The sequence below is a fragment of the Gadus chalcogrammus genome, chromosome 4 (assembly GCF_026213295.1).
Source record: "Gadus chalcogrammus isolate NIFS_2021 chromosome 4, NIFS_Gcha_1.0, whole genome shotgun sequence".
Classification (NCBI taxonomy): Eukaryota; Metazoa; Chordata; class Actinopteri; order Gadiformes; family Gadidae; genus Gadus; species Gadus chalcogrammus.
The window spans coordinates 20,708,461-20,724,717 of NC_079415.1; the positions used below are offsets into that span (position 1 = coordinate 20,708,461).

Here is a 16,257-nt window from a genome sequence, read left to right on the forward strand (position 1 = left end):
AAATACTTGGGTGAAGTGTGTTTGTCACTTACAGTATATGAAAGAGATGGAAAGAGCTGGAGTAACGGAATAAGATGCAGCTGGATAGGGCGCTGAGAGGTGATGCATGAGGCATGATGGTGGCACGGCAGACAAGTACAGGAGCATGATGGACCGGGATCTGATGAGGAAACAAAGATTTTCTAAGTTACGATAAAATATACTCTGAAGTTCCCAGTTTCTGCAAACAGAAGAGAAGGGGTTTAGTTAAGGCTTTGTATCATTAATAAGATAGACTGTGACAAAAAATCAATAACAAACAAAAAAAATAAAACTACGTCATAGTTTAAAGCCCACTCACCACGTCAAGGTGCATCCATCCCTAGATGTGCTGTTCAAAAATAAATGCACTGTTTAACTATGCCTTGTGCTCCGTTATGCAAGCTCCAAGTCTACAATTGAACAATGTCTTTTTGCAGTTTTGAGTGCTTTGTGCCAACTTGTGCTCCGTCATGCAAGCTCCAAGTGTCACACTGCTTAAGAAACAGATTCCTTCCAACTTACTATCTACGAAAAATGTAATCAATAACTTATGTAAAAATAAATGGTTAGATTTCAACCAGCAACGAAGTTGGAGTGGCCTACACATAAATAATTGTAATACACCAACATTGTTGAATGTCATACATAGGTAGCTAAACAAGCAAATTAAAAATGTAATACCAACGCTGAAATGTTAATTAGACTATTAACAATAATATAAAATGCTACCGTAATGCACCTGTTCTTTGTCTTTGGATCTTTTGAATAAATTGATCAATATATGGTGAATCACAATGATCGCAAGCAGAGGACAGTGAGAGTTATTGAGCAGCAGCTGAACCAGTCTAAAAATCGGACACGTTAACGGAGCCCTGATCTAGGCCCTCTCGGATGCCAGGTCGAAACAACATTTGTTTCACTACGACTCCTTTCAGCTGCACACCCCTCCTTCAGTAAAAAATTATCAGAGAGAACGGCTAATAAAACGCTTGAGGTGGCGTTTTGAAAAGAAAAAACGTAATTTTTTTTAGGACATGGCTTAAAGATAATTATGAGCCTTTGATTGATATCCAGACATTTTTTGCGGAGACACATTCCTGTTCCCCACTTGTATTGGAGTGAACAGAGACATCTACTTCTGGGTCCCTTGAATCGAGGGACCCGTCCACAGCCCGCTTAAACAGCTGCAATACCAGGCTTGGCCGCTGAGCACTGGTGGATTGCGGAAGTATGCACTGATCCTGGGGGCTTGATCTATCTAGCCACGGGGCTGCCATATGTTTCTGACCTCATCTGGCTCCCGCTCTGCATTTGTATCAAGTAGGCGTGGCCTATGTGACGTATTGGCTCCAGCTTCCTCGTCTGTCTTACATTTGCTGCCTTCTGTGGCTGGAGTAGTTATTGCAACTTGTATGTATGGTCCTGCTCCCCTTATGGCTATGTATAGTAATTGCAGCTTATGTGTTCGGTCCTGCTTCCTTGTAGCTAATTGGGGGTAATGCAGCTTATGTGTTTCGATAATGATCCTGCTTCATTGTGGCCATGTGGGGGTAGCTTATGTGCTTAAATTACATAACAACGCCTGCGTTTATGTATTCCTCTAAAGGTCCTGGAGTTCCTTCGCTTCTGCTGCTGATCTTCGCTGACGTCCCCTGTAAGATAAAAGACTTAACTTCTAGCATTAGTACTGTTCACAATGTACTGTTCTGGAGGACACAAGTTAAGGCCAAAGTTACAAGAACCCGTCGGTTAGAGATGGAGAACATTAGGGCTTGCTCAAGGACTCTTTAAAATACCTAATAGTAACAAATATTCTAAATTAGAGAAAATAACTGAATCACAACGAAAATCAAAACATTGATTGTTCACAAATCCGAGCTAGGGGGATTAATGGCGCCCACCGAGAACGCCCCTTACAGTTTTCTCGATTGTATACACACAAAAAATGGAACCATGCACACAATTCTGAAAACTTGAAGCTCATGTATCAACTACAAGATTCCAGACTGCTAAACTCACAATTCCACTGTTTTCACATTTTTGCTAAACTCTAATCACAAATTTCATCATTTAGCACACTTGGTTCACCTGGATTACACTGGCCTTCAAAACGCAACAGCTAATTACCAATAACTCTAACTCACTTCTCACCTGTTCAAACACAACTGGCAAAACACTTAAAGGTTGGGTATGGAATTCGTTTTTTTGGCCATTTTTGCAAAATTACTTGAAATCCTTATCATAACCCACTTACAGCCACTGAGTTAGAAGTACTGACATGAAAATTAAACAAGTCAATCATCTGTGGAACGGGCAGGGCTCGAAAAACTCCAGCCAATGATTTCCAGAGCCACCGAGTTGCATTGGACTGTAAGTACGTCAATCAAACGGTCGTACTGCACTCCCCCTCCCCCGCGCGCGACCCCTTCATGCACGTACTCAAACCTCGTGACCCAGAGCAAGCTTCTGTTTTTTGTTATCCTGCGGTAGCTACTGGAGCTAGCTAACTAGCAAATGACTCGCTCTCGCGCATCTGTGTTCGCTCGTGCATGATTGCGCGTCCATGTACTTGGAATGGGTGGAGTCAGAGTCAGCGTTGAAGGAGAGGGGGTAGGAACATTTGAGTTGTGTGTTTTCAAAATCTGCTGGCATTTCGCAAATCCCATACCCAACCTTTAAATCATGTGTCAGAGCATAAAAGAAGACTTTGTGAGCTCTACTATGTCATAGATATGGTCATTTGTCATATTCAGGATTGGAGGTGGGATACATACTGATGTACATGTAGATCTGTTTCACCTGATTTATATTCTTATTTTTATTTTTTCTTGGCCTACGAAAAGCTTTTTATGGAGTCAGCTCAGCTGAACATTTTACTATATTACAGTAAAGCCTACATCCCCGAAAGGTAGTCTAAACATTTTCTTACTGTATGGTTTTTCATTTGACTTATCAGTGCAATTACTGTACTGTAATTTACCAAAATAGGTAACATTGGTGTATTGTCAGAACAATGTTGCAGCATCAACTATAGGTGTACAGAATGACTCTTGGAACATTGTGAGTTTAGCCCATTGGAGCTCATGAGATAGATAGACACATATGCATTGTATCCTATTCTGATACGATTGTGTCAATGCAATATTTATATGATATATTCACAGTATTGTATTACAATATGGCAACAGTCTTTATACTTTATGTACCACATAATTGCAACTTTTAAAAAGAAAGCTATTTCTAAAAAAATGTATACATTGGAATATGTAACATGGCCTCATAAGGCCAAAACATATGTAAATAGTATTTTGATGGAAGTGTTTTGAATTGATCACACCAGTGTTTAATTGATGCTCTCTAAGGGGCCGTGTCCACCAAAAGCCTTTTTAAAAGGCGGAGCGCCTGTCTTCAATGCATTCTCTATGGCGCGCCTTTTAAAAAGCCGCCCGGGGCGGTTAAACGCTCCGCGCGCCTCGCGCTTTTAGACGCGCGCCCCAGTTGAAAACAGTTGAACTTTTGAAGAAAAGCGCTCCACGTCATCGGCGCTTTTTTCGAACGACCAATCAAAATCGAGGAGGAGGCAAGGCTAAAAGTATCAACAGAACACAAACTGAAAACAAACTGAAACATGTCGGACGAAAGTTTAATAACAGCTGTGAAAAAATCAGTTTTGAGAAGAATTGTCTAGTTTTGACAAAATGATTGGCTCTTCTGAGGTTTGTGTTTAGAGTTTTGAGAAATTGAGCTATTGTTTCAGAAAACGTGTTTGAACGATTAAAAATAATAATAATCAGTGTGTGAAGCAGCTTGTTTGCGCTCAAACTTTACCCTCCGTAACAGTGTGACATCAGACAGTGAGCGGTGCTGAAATGCAGGAGTCCCGCCTCCCTGCTACCCACAATGTTTACAACTTCTCGGGCGGGTGAATTTGCCAACACACGCGCAAAGCGTTCGACCTCTCGCAACAGATTTGGTGTGCTGACCAATCACAGGGGGGGGGCTTTAAAGCTACATGATACAAATCAGACCGTTTTTGAAAGACACTGAAATACGTTTTGCAGAAATGAACAGTATGAGAATAATAAGCAGTATTTCTAACATACATGCAGGTTACCCTATTCTAGTAGTACCCCCCAAATGAAATGATTAACCCTAAGAAATTATGGTCAAGGCTGTGAGTTCACGTCTCCCTCTTTGGAGACCAAAGCCTCTGCTAACATGTGTCTCTACTCTTCAACAGCCTATTTTATTCTGGAGGACAACCTGCCACTGCGTTCGGCATTGGAGAGCAGACAGAGAGTCCAATCAGAGACCAAGATGATCTCACATGACCACTTTGGTGAGCCGCCTGTTTGGCATTGATATTCAGTGTTCCTGAGGACGGGTAACGAATCAGGGATGTTGTGGAGTTTTCACGCTTGGTTTGGTCGTCGTACTCTTCCTCTAAAGCAGGGGTGTCAAACTCATTTTGGTTCAGCGGCCACATACAGCCCATCTGATCTCAAGTGGGCCGGGACAACGAGACTCGTAGTGGGGGTTATCTCAGCCATGGTTGAGAAGGAATTGGGGGAAAGGATCTTTGGCTTTGCCTCCCTGAATGAACCTCTAAATGAAGGAGAAAGGGATTGTTGCTAACGATTGTCTCTCACCGGAGCCCTGCTGCCTGCCGCCGCGAGGCACCACCGCCACGAGGCACCACCGCTGCGAAGCACGCTGCCCACTTCCAAGGCGGTGGTGCCTCGACAGCGGGGCTCCGGCGGGAGACAATCGCGGGCATCCATGTCGCGGTTCAGTCTACTTCAGAATGATGTGGAAGTGGAAGGGGGGGGTTCAGACCGGGGGGCGCCGGTAGGGCACCCTCACAACCAGATCAAACCTGATCTGGTTTCAAACCTGGTTTCAAACCTCAAACCAGTGCCTGGTCTTCTCGACGCACACCGTCAAGCAGCCTGGAGAACTGTGCAGATCCTCCTCTCTCCCGCTACACCCGCCTAGAGGACGGAAGTAGCTAGTACAGGCCAAGTAGCGAGTACAGGCCAAGAGCCTACTCCCAGTCTGCAGGTTAGCAGGTGGCCCCCTCCTGTAGTGTCCTCTTTCTGCCCAGCCCACAGATACTTTCCTGGTTATATCCTGTGCAGCTAACGAAGGATACGCCCATTTCCCAAAACAACAGGTGGAGCCAGCCACTCCTGCATTGGCTGGCTATGCTGTCCATGTCAGGCCCTGAGCCAATCACAGAGTTCACAGGCAATTAAAGTAATGCACAACAATCATGCAACAAGGAACACCCTAATATCAATGTCAATATCAAATCAGGAGCACAGGAGAGGAAGAGTCACCCTAATATCAATGCAAAGTCATCAAATTAAAAGCACAGCAAACATAATATAGTAAATATAATTAACGCAAAATCAAAATCCAGAGATCCACACAGAGACGATTTTTTGGGGAAACCGCATAAGTCTTGTGCGATTTTCGGCCGACCGTCCAGACGGAGTCGGCTAATCCGGTGCCCGAAACCGCACATTTCTGAAACCACCCTCGGAGGTGGTTTCAAATCTATCAGGACCTATGCGGTTTCGTGTTAGGATTCTTGTGGACGCCTGAAACCCAAACGGTGACATCATTAGCCCCCCACCAGCTGGGGGACATCAGAGTTGTGTGGAATTTTTTATTTATTATTTTATTTGTATTCTTTTTGTAGCTTCAAATAAAGCCCCTTGATAAATGTAATTACTAACTGTACATTAAAAAGTATTTTTGCTCAATTGAAAAGTTTGAATCTCCTTGTGACTGAATGTTTGTAGACAGCGCGTAGGCTGAATGGGCGCAGGCTCGATGCGCTCCATTTTTTTCTGTGGAGAACCAGCGCCTTGAATTTTTACTACAGCGTTTCTACAGCTCAATGCGGTTTCGCAATGACTCCGTCTTTACGGGGATATTCCTAAACCGCATAAAACGAAACCGGATCGTTTTCACCCATATCAGCTCCGTGTGGACGGGGTCTCTCTATCTCTTTATCTCTGTCTCTCTTCCACACTCTTTCTTGCTATCTCCTTTGACCTGCCTGACCTCACCATTTCACTATCTCTCGCTAGTCTTTCTCCCATCTCTCCTCCAGCTTACGCTCTCTCCCTCCTCCTTCCAGAGCTGGCTGTGAGGCTGACCTATCCCTCCGACTTCTCCACCTCCTACCTCTACGGCCTCCTCCTGATGGTGTAAGCCGGCTGCTTCCTGCTACAGGGGACCCAATGAACCACACATTGCTTGTTTTGCTGTTGTTTTTGGGCGGTTGTTAAAGGCATCACGTTAAACACTTAAAAAAAAAGGATGACATAGGGGACTATCAAGTAAACTGTTTAAAAGTCAATATTTTTACTCATAGATAAAGCTCTCTCTCTCTCTCTCTCTCTCTCTCTCTCTCTCTCTCTCTCTCTCTCTCTCTCTCTCTCTCTCTCTCTCTCTCTCTCTCAGTGAAAGCCCCCCAGGGGGGCAGGGCGTGTCTGATGAGTTCCGGCTGGGCTTTGATTGGCTGCTGGCGTCCTCCGAGCAGGTTGTCGTGGCGCGGGTCGATGGCCGAGGGTCGGGTTTCAGAGGTCAAAGGTAACCGATCTACAGGGTTATTCGAATCAGAGATAATCGCTGTGTGTTGTCCTGTGTTTGACGCTGACCGATCAGTGTCATTAAAGGAGCTGTAGGGGAGAGTAAAGAGAGAGAGCAAAATAGAGTGAAAGAAAATATCATTTTGAAACTAAACAACCTCAAAATGACACCTCCTTCTCTTCTCCCTCCCTCCCTTTATTTCTCCTCTATTAAAAAGCGTTGCTGCAATGTGATTAACGGGCAAAATAGATTCTCCAATCAATCAAAGGGAAGATGCCCTCATTGGTCAGAAATGTGGCCAGGAGCTGTCTAAATCTAAATCTAAAACACCTGTCTGACTCACTAATATCAGACAGGTGTCTAGGCTGTTTCCACTAAATAACATTGAATAGCTGTTTAATATTACTTTCAGTCCTCTGCAACGCTTATCATTCAGCTACGTGCCAATGTCTAAAAAACACGCATCAGCTCTGCAGTCGTTCAGGAAATGCAAATTGATTAACATGTGAGCTTTTTTGCAAATATTTGTATACTGATGTACTTGGAAACATTTACTGTAAGTACATTTCCTTACCGTTAAAGGTCCCATAGCATGAAAATTTAACTTTATGAGGTTTTCTACCATTAATGAGTTCCCCTAGCCTGCCTATGGTCCTCCAGTCGCTAGAAATGACGTTACGTGTAAAACGAGCACTAGGTATCCTGCTCGCCTTTGATAAAATGAAAGCTCAGATGCACCGATTAGGAATCTGGCCCCATATGTCTTCATAAGGGGCCAGGTTACCTCCCCTTTCTCTGCTTTGCCCGCCCAGAGAATCCCGGGGAACCGGCTGTGGGGCAACAATCCCTTTCTCCTCCATGTCACTGTTCAATCTGGACTTCAGCGAGTCAAAGCCAAAGTTCCTTTCCCCAAATTCCTTCTCAACAATGGCTGAAATAACCCCCACCACGAGTCTCGTTCTGGAAGTACAGGGAGTCCGCAAACGGCAACAATCCCTTTCTCCTCCTCCAGTTTGACTCGGAAGAGGAAGAACCAGAGACGTCGGAGAACCTGACGCAATCGTTTGAGATTCATAATATCATCCGGAGGCGCACAAAACTTTTGGCCGTGATAATATATACATTATATTAAATAGATCTAATTTGAAATATAGATCTATATTTCAAATTATAATATTTAGATAAAGAGCTCCAGGACTCCCGTCGGAGCACCCGGAGTGTTTACAGAACACGGCCAAAAGCTGTGTGCACCTCCGGATGATATTATGAATCCGAGACATTTCGATACATCCACTGTAAACACTAGCGCATGGTACCGTGGCCACAAGCTGCTCAGGGCCACACCCCCACCCTCCTCCTTGACCCTCTTCTCACATTTTGTAGAAAGCTCATTGTGGGACTGGCTCGTAGTGGCTGTAATTCTGCACCAAAGCTGAATTTCTTGAACGTCTTCAAATACTGTAATAAGGGCCCACTAACACATAAGCATCCATAAAGCAGCATGCCATGGGAGCTTTAACTGCTTTCATGGACCTGCAGAATAACCTTAGCCTAGTGTGGCATTCGGCGGTCGAGGAACCAATAAGATAAAGTTTAGTCAAAGAACTAGTGACAAGTTGCCAACAACGCCACCCCAGGAATTTCACCTGGAGAGTTAGATTAACCTAAGTTAAAGCACACAAGTTTGTTTACTAATGAAAGCTTGAGACTGGGTCCAGCATACAAACTCAATTCCTTTTAATTAATATATATAATCTTTAAACATGACTTCTCAATAAAATATGTTCACACAACCACACTAAAGCGAACACACACACACACACACACACACAAAATACACAAAAAGGAGAGGGCAATTAACTAAATGGGGTTTAAATCAGGGTTAAATCGCTTCAACCCACAACTTAAACAACCCCAATAAATGCAAACCAAAAGAAAACTAATAAAGAAATTAAATCAAAACAATGGAGATTTATCCAAACTGATAAATCCAAATGAATAAGTAAAGCAATTAAGCCAAACCAAAATAACTAAGAAAACGAATTAAACCAAAACAAACATGCAAAGCAACCCACAAAACACACATAATATCATCAATAAGATCAGTTAGAAGTCGGTTAAATGAATAGATTAAGATAATGAGACTGAGGATGAGGCAGCAATCACCATACTCGGTGGCAGGTACAGCACAGTCGGAGATGCAGAGTAGGATGGATGTGTTGGCTATATAAACCAGTGGACAAAACAGCAGCCGGCCAACAGCAGCATGAAGAGGGGGGGGGAACGTGCTGGCAGAAACCGCCCACACACACGTCAACCCTGCCATAGAAAAATACATTTGTTCTAGAGGCTGAACAACAACTGTAGTAACTTGAGTTAGCGTCATCTTATCCACATACCGTCAGGAGTTGAATGAACATCAAAGGGGAGGAAGGGGATCACTTGTACCGAGCAGCACAATTACAAGTGCAACTCGATCAATCAGCTGATCGCTCCCCGCTGCAACAGGTAGAGGAGGAAAACACTCGCACGCCCTACAACTGGGGTCAATACGGGAGAAGGAAGACCCGGCCCATGAACTGCCTGAGGGATAGAAGCCAATGTTTAGAAGGTACACAGATGCACACAACTACTACAGACCAAACAACGGCGAGCTGCACGATCCAGCAAAAAGGCGATCAGGTGCGGTGATAACAGGAGTGATAACAGGAGGCGGGGCAGCCAGGAGCTCCCAGGCAAGAGGGCTCCCAGTGCACAACCACTCACCTTTATAGGCAGCACACCCAACAGTGAGGCCGGTACTGCAGCACTAATTAAAGGCCCATCCTGCTACATTCTACCCCCAACAACTGATCCAGAGGATCACCCAACTAACTCCACAGCCTAAAGAGTGCAGTAACGGCATTTGACGCTGGACCAGGGGGATTTGCAGCCCCAGATGCCAAGTTCCCTACAGGTCGTGGAAGGTGATAGAAGTTTGGGTGCTGGCCAGCCGTCGACCTGGCTGACCGGCGTACTTCACTTTCAGCAGCATAACTGGCGGATGGAACGGCCAGGGAAACGGAGGGTGGATCTGCCACTGCAGTCGAGGGAGCGCTTGACGACTCTGACCCAGCAGAGTCAGGTGGTGGGAGCAGCAACCGAGGGGTGGTTTGAGTCACCACGGCTGTGCGTGCAGGGGCAGAAACAGGGGTCTCCGGCCCCAACATAAACAAGTCTCCGTCAAACGGCAACTCATCCTCTGACCGAGGCCGGTCAAGAGGGGGTGGACAAGGGGGCAATGCACTACCCTGAGGGGCAGCTCCAGCAACGGCTTTCAACAGTGTTTGATGGACCTGCCGAACTTTGGTCTGGTCGTCCATCGGTGCGATGGTGTACACTGGACCACCCTCTCGGGGTGCCTTTACGACTCGGTACACCACAGGGCCCCAAAGGTCCTGTATCTTGTGGCGCCCCCTTGCACTATAATCGCGCAGCCACACCAACTGCCCCACCTTTAGTGGGTCATCCCGAACATGATTATCATGATTCCTCCTTCTGCGCTCTGCCGCCACCTTCAACCTTTCCCGGGCCCCGTCAAAGGCAAGCTGGAGCCGGTTTTGATGTTCTTGGATCCAGGGGAATCGGGGGGTGAGTATATTGCTCGTTCCCAGAGTGACTCGCTAAGCAAATTCTAGTTCTAACTGCAACCTCCCGAAGAGGGTACATGTCAGACCTCCTGAAGAGGGTACATGTCAGACCTCCTGAAGAGGGTACATCTCAGACCTCCTGAAGAGGGTACATCTCAGACCTCCTGAAGAGGGTACATCTCAGTCCTCCTGAAGAGGGTACATCTCAGTCCTCCTGAAGAGGGTACATCTCAGACCTCCTGAAGAGGGTACATCTCAGACCTCCTGAAGAGGGTACTGCTTCAGCTCGCGACGCAAGCACCGTCCAAAACATGCTCGACAAATTGGTCACGCAGCAAAACGTCTGCATTCGTCATCCCACCAGGTGCACTTCCTTTCACCGACTCCATCAAGCTCAACAACGCGAGGGAGAACTCGTGCAGTGTCTCCCCTTCTTGTTGCCGTCGGGAGAAGAACGCCTCCTGTAAGGCTACATAAGACTTTGAGCACCCATACAGTTCCTGTAACACAGAGATGATTTTAGCTGAGTCTTCCCTCTCCACAACAGACCGATATTTGATCTCCTCTCGAGCCTCACCCTCAAGATGATCAAACAAGAAAAAGGCTTGCTCAGATGTGGATAAGTGACGCGCCCGCATGCAGGCTTGAGCCTCCTCAAGCCACTCAGTCAACCCCATACCTGATTTTCCCCTGAACATAGGACACTTTCTATCCCTTGGCACAAAAACCAGCCTCTCTGCTATGGGGTTCCTAGTAGTAACAGGGGCCACAGGTGGCACAGAAGAAGTGGAGGATTCAGAACTAGGACCGGGCACGGCCACAGCCTGCTCCTGTCGCAACCTCTCATTGTCCACCTTTAACTGCGCCACCAGCTCCCTCAACTCCTGCAGCTCTACATCCATAACTAACACTACAGTCAGACTAGGACACAACAATCCCACAACTGTATTCTCACCGGGACTCTGCGGACCACGAAAGGCCAAGCTGCTGTTTTGCCTCTGAACACAATTCAAAACATCTACATCAAATATGTACCCTGGGGACTATTAAAATAAACAAAACAAATTATATAAAGAAACTGGGCCACACGTCTCTGTTTTCCAAAAGTAAGAATCCTGCCGACAACGCCAAATGTGGCATTCGGCGGTCGAGGAACCAATAAGATAAAGTTTAGTCAAAGAACTAGTGACAATTTGCCGACAACGCCAAATGTGGCATTCGGCGGTCGAGGAACCAATAAGATAAAGTTTAACAAGCGGCGAAAATAGTGCCAAAACATCTATGTTTAAGGAAACACTAGAATCTTGTTGTATTTTTACTTCAGATCACTTATGAAATCTTTGGAATTTAATTAACAGTGTATTCCCCTCACATGAACTTGAGCTAGGCTACTGTAGATCTGCAAGTCAATTATAACCCAGTGAACACCCCTACTGGATGTACAATGATGAATTAGGAATTAAACAACTTTCCTTCTCTTAGACCACTCAAATTGTTTTGTGGATTTATGATTTATTTCATTAAGATCGTCAACATCTGACCATTTTCATGGCTATGCATCAATAGGGCAGGATGTTTACAAGACTTTTAAAATGACCTTTTTTTAAACAAATACATACACCTAAAAAAGGTGATATTATGCCACCAGTTGTGAGCAGGGACGTTGGAAGTAGGGGTGCGACCCCCCCCCCCTCTCACCACCAAATGCAGAGTTGAAAACCGAAACTTAAATATCGCCTGGCTGGGCTGACTTGAGTTGGAGCAGCCAAATAGCCTAAATTAATAAATATTGTTACTAAATAGAAGTAATGTGTATGTTGTGTTGTTTGATTTTCGTCAGTAGCCCACAGTGGCCTAGATTCTGCGCTCTGAACGCCACGATCTTCAATAGGCCTACACTATCGCCGATCACATGAACACCCAGCCGGCTTCTTTTTTTCTTTATTTAATTTCTTTGATTGCTGTGGGGAGTCACGTGGTTTTCAAAAATCAAAACCCACCTCATGTGTATTTGAACCAATGACAGTGCATGCTATGCTGCACACGCCATGAAAATGAGATAAAACATTAATGTTGCGTCGCGCCGTATCCGGTATCAATGGTTAACCTATGATTCTAACCAGCTACTGCCGTGTTGGATAGTGCTGCACGCACCGCTGCCAATTTCCAGCAGCCCCCCCCAAAAAATAGTTCCAACGTGCCTGGTTGTGAGTGTGATTAGCCATTACAAGCCGTTTGACAATCTGCCTCTTCTGTATTTTAGTGACATCACAAGTGGGAGTGTCCACCTAGATCAGGATTGTCCAAAAAAAATTCAAAGGGGGCCATATTTGAAAAAATCCAATACCTTGAGGGCCGAATGCCTCTCCCGCCATATCTTTGGACCATAATAAAGGCACAAACAAATTAATTGCATTTCATCATTTTTATTTAACGATATGCAATAGTCTGCAATAGTCTTGAATTTGACAATAACAAATGCTAGAAGAAAGAAAGTCTCTTTCACAACTTGTATATCACACCACACAAGGAACAAGCATTGAGGAATAGCTGTCCAAGTTAATTTGAGAAGACATGTATGATTTCATGACTACTTTTTGACCATGCCAAATTCACATAAACTGTATTACAACAATTGCATTCAAATAAAAATATTGACGTTTCTTACTGGCCGGCCAAACCTGTTGCAGGTACAATCGTGGTGATACTTTCAATTAATACCTTTATAGGAAGAAAAATAGTTTTTGTCTCAAGACAAAGAAGGTGTTATAAAACCCATTTTCAGTCTGAACTCAATTTTGACAAAATACGTAGTTACTGCACTTTGCCTTTGTAGGGCAGAATAGGTCTCGCACAATTTCCAGATCACACCACACAAGCAAGAAGTGAGAAATAGCCCGTCCAGGTTAATTTCAGAAGACATATTACTACTTTTTTACCATAACAAAGTAACATAAACTGTACAGTCAAACAACAATAGCCTATTGTATTTCTTTAAAGTTGCAGTGTAAGCCACAGGTGAGTATAGGTTTCTACAAATTAATTCAGTGTTTCTTTCAGATCTGTTGACTGACAAAAATAGCAGGTAATTACACTGTGAAGTTAAGAAGTATATGTGTCCATGAAGCTTACAATTTACCCATTCAGAAACTTCAATTTAACATTTTACATGACAGAGAAACAGGCAACTTACTGATACTAATGAGAGGGGTGATACTGAGATCTGGATTGCAGGACACGGGTCACGTCTGGTTTGACAGCAGTGGTTGAGATGCATAAAATGTCACGCAGGTGGGCGTCAGTTAGTCGGGACCTCAAGTGGTTCTTGTTCAAGTTCATAACAGATTAAGATATTTGTGCTCGCACAAATAAGTGGAGCCGAACAAGCTCAGCATTCTCTTTGCAAATGTTTGCATTTCTGGGAATCTGCCTTTTTCCAGCTGACGATAAAAGAGAGAGCTGCTGCTTTCGGCCGCGCAACTCATCATCCCACTGTAGTTCAATTAGTTCCAACTGCAGCTGATTTGGGGCAGTATCCGGGTCCGCGGAGAAGGGAGATGAGAAAAGTGAAATATCCTTTTCTTTTTTTTCTTTTTTTTATACTTTATTGTAGGATCATTTGTTATTCTGATATTCTGAGTTATTTTTACATTGACATCATCCTACAAACATTTTTTTTTTTTTTTTATATATATATATATATTTAAATGTAAACAATATAAATAAATGAATAAGTAACAAAATAAAATAAAAAATAGGTAAAAAAATAGAAAAAATAAATAAACAAAACAACAAATCAATACAATAATGATAAATAATATATATATATATACACATACACATACATATACATATATATATATAAATATATACATATATACATACACCTACACACATATACATGTACATCCACACATGCATGCATAGGCCTACATACAAACATATGTATCAGTACACATATACTACATATAAAAAAAGATAATAATAATAATAATAATAATAATAAAATAAAAAACACATACAGTATATACATACACAAGTTAACTATTCCAGCTCTTCACGACTATCTTCAGAATATTAATAATAATAGTTTAATTATAATCCATATATGTTAACCATTTATTACATCGTTTCAAAAACTCAATTTCTAGATTTCTAGTTATATAGGTTATTCTTTCCATTTCTAAAATATTATTTATATTTGACTTCCAGTTTTTAAAAGATGGTGGAGTAGGTTTTAGCCAGTTCCTTGTTATTTGTTTCATTGCTGCTATCCTAAGTATCCTAAATAAGTATTTGTCTCTTTCTGATATGAGTTCATCCGGTGTTACACCTAGAATAAAGCATTTTGGTTCAGGTACCTGGTTAATTTGGAAAATATTCGAAATAGAATTTGTAATCAGTTTCCAGAAGGTATTTAGTGATGGGCAAAAGTAGAAAACATGTGAATGGTCTGCATTATTTTCCCCACAGTTTCTCCAACACTCTGATGAGTTTGATGTCTTAAACTTTGATTGTATTTTTGGTGTGATAAAGAATCTTGTGTATATTTTCCATGCGTACTCCCTCCAAAACCTAGTTTGTTGTTTTATGTATTTTTCCATAAATGTTTTCCCAGTCCTCTTCTTTTAACTGTCCCTCTAATTCTAAGTTCCACTTCAATGCCACAGTGTCTTGTGTTTCATTGTTTTCTTGTAGTATTTTATATATTTTAGAAAGTGTATTCTTGATGTCAATATTATAGTTTTTAATCATAAATTGTACTAAGGGATGCTGCTCATGAATGCCTGCTCTTTTTTGAAAGGTTTTTATATAGTTTCTAAGTTGTAAATATTTGTAGAAATTTGACTGGACTAGATAATATTTCTTTAAAATAACATCAAAGGGATTTACTTCATACTTGGTTATTATTTGTGAATATATTTGTAGTCCTTTTAAGGACCAGACTTTTAAGACATTGTCCATTTTGTTTGGTTTGAAATCTGGATCCCATGCCATTTCTCTAAGATAGAATAATTCCTTATTTATATCATGTTTTTTACAAATTTGTTTCCAAGTACATAAAGTATTGTTAATCCATCTATTTTGTCCTTTCAGTTGTGTCATATATTTTCTATCAATGAATGTGAGTTTGTTCCTTTTCTATCGGAAGCCACTTTACTTTAATATTATCATTAGTCCATTTCATTATGTTATTTATTTGTGTGGCATGAAAATAGGTTTAGAGGTCTGGAAGTGCTAGTCCACCATGTTCTTTCGATTTTATTAATGTTTTGAATTTGACCCTTTTCCTTGTTATTCCAGATAAAATTAGTTACTTATTATGCCATTCCATCTTTTAAAACTTTGAGAAGGAATTGATGTTGGCAGGTTCTGAAAAAGGAAAAGGAATTGTGGAAGTACCATCATTTTAATTGTGTCTACTCTACTAAAAAGAGAGTTCGGTATAGTTTTCCACCTGTTCAGATCCTGTTTGATTTTGTTCTCTAGATTCTGATAATTAACTTCGTGAACTTTACTTAAGAAGAAGGGAGATGAGAAAAGTGAAATATCCTTTTCCATGCCATAAAAGTCCCAAAACCGCCCGTTGAACTCTGCAGAGAGAGATGCGCCGATATTCCCCGGTGGAAAACTGTCCATGACCTCGCGCAGCGCAGGGAAATGTGCGGTGCTGGGCTCCCTCTGTGACAGGTGTCTTTGGAAAAGCTGGAACTTGCTTCCAAAGGCCTTGATGTGTGGAAACAGCTGGCACACCACTGTGTCTTTCCCTTGCAGACTTATGTTGAGCACATTCAAATGCTTTGTGATGTCGACTAAGAAAGCCAAATCTGCAAGCCAGACAGGATCCGACAGTTCTTGCATTGGTTTTCCCTTTTCAGCCAAAAATGTTCAAATTTCTCTTCTGAGAGAGAAAAAGCACTGCAGCGCTGACCCGCGGATGAGCCATCTCACGTCGGTGTGATAGATAACGTCTCCATATTCCGCATCCATGTCGAGTAGGAAC

The 16,257-nt window shown here is 42.7% G+C and overlaps 1 protein-coding gene across 1 annotated transcript in view; it reads left to right on the forward strand.

The window, feature by feature from the left end:
- The window catches only part of LOC130380927 (inactive dipeptidyl peptidase 10-like), a 206,091-nt gene that overhangs the window by 123,083 nt on the left and 66,751 nt on the right, over positions 1 to 16,257 (forward strand). Inside the window, exons 17-20 of the mRNA XM_056588357.1 lie at positions 1,628 to 1,675; positions 4,262 to 4,360; positions 6,170 to 6,239; positions 6,496 to 6,624. Of these exons, the coding sequence (XP_056444332.1) occupies positions 1,628 to 1,675; positions 4,262 to 4,360; positions 6,170 to 6,239; positions 6,496 to 6,624 (346 nt within the window). The remainder of the gene's footprint in view (positions 1 to 1,627; positions 1,676 to 4,261; positions 4,361 to 6,169; positions 6,240 to 6,495; positions 6,625 to 16,257) is intronic.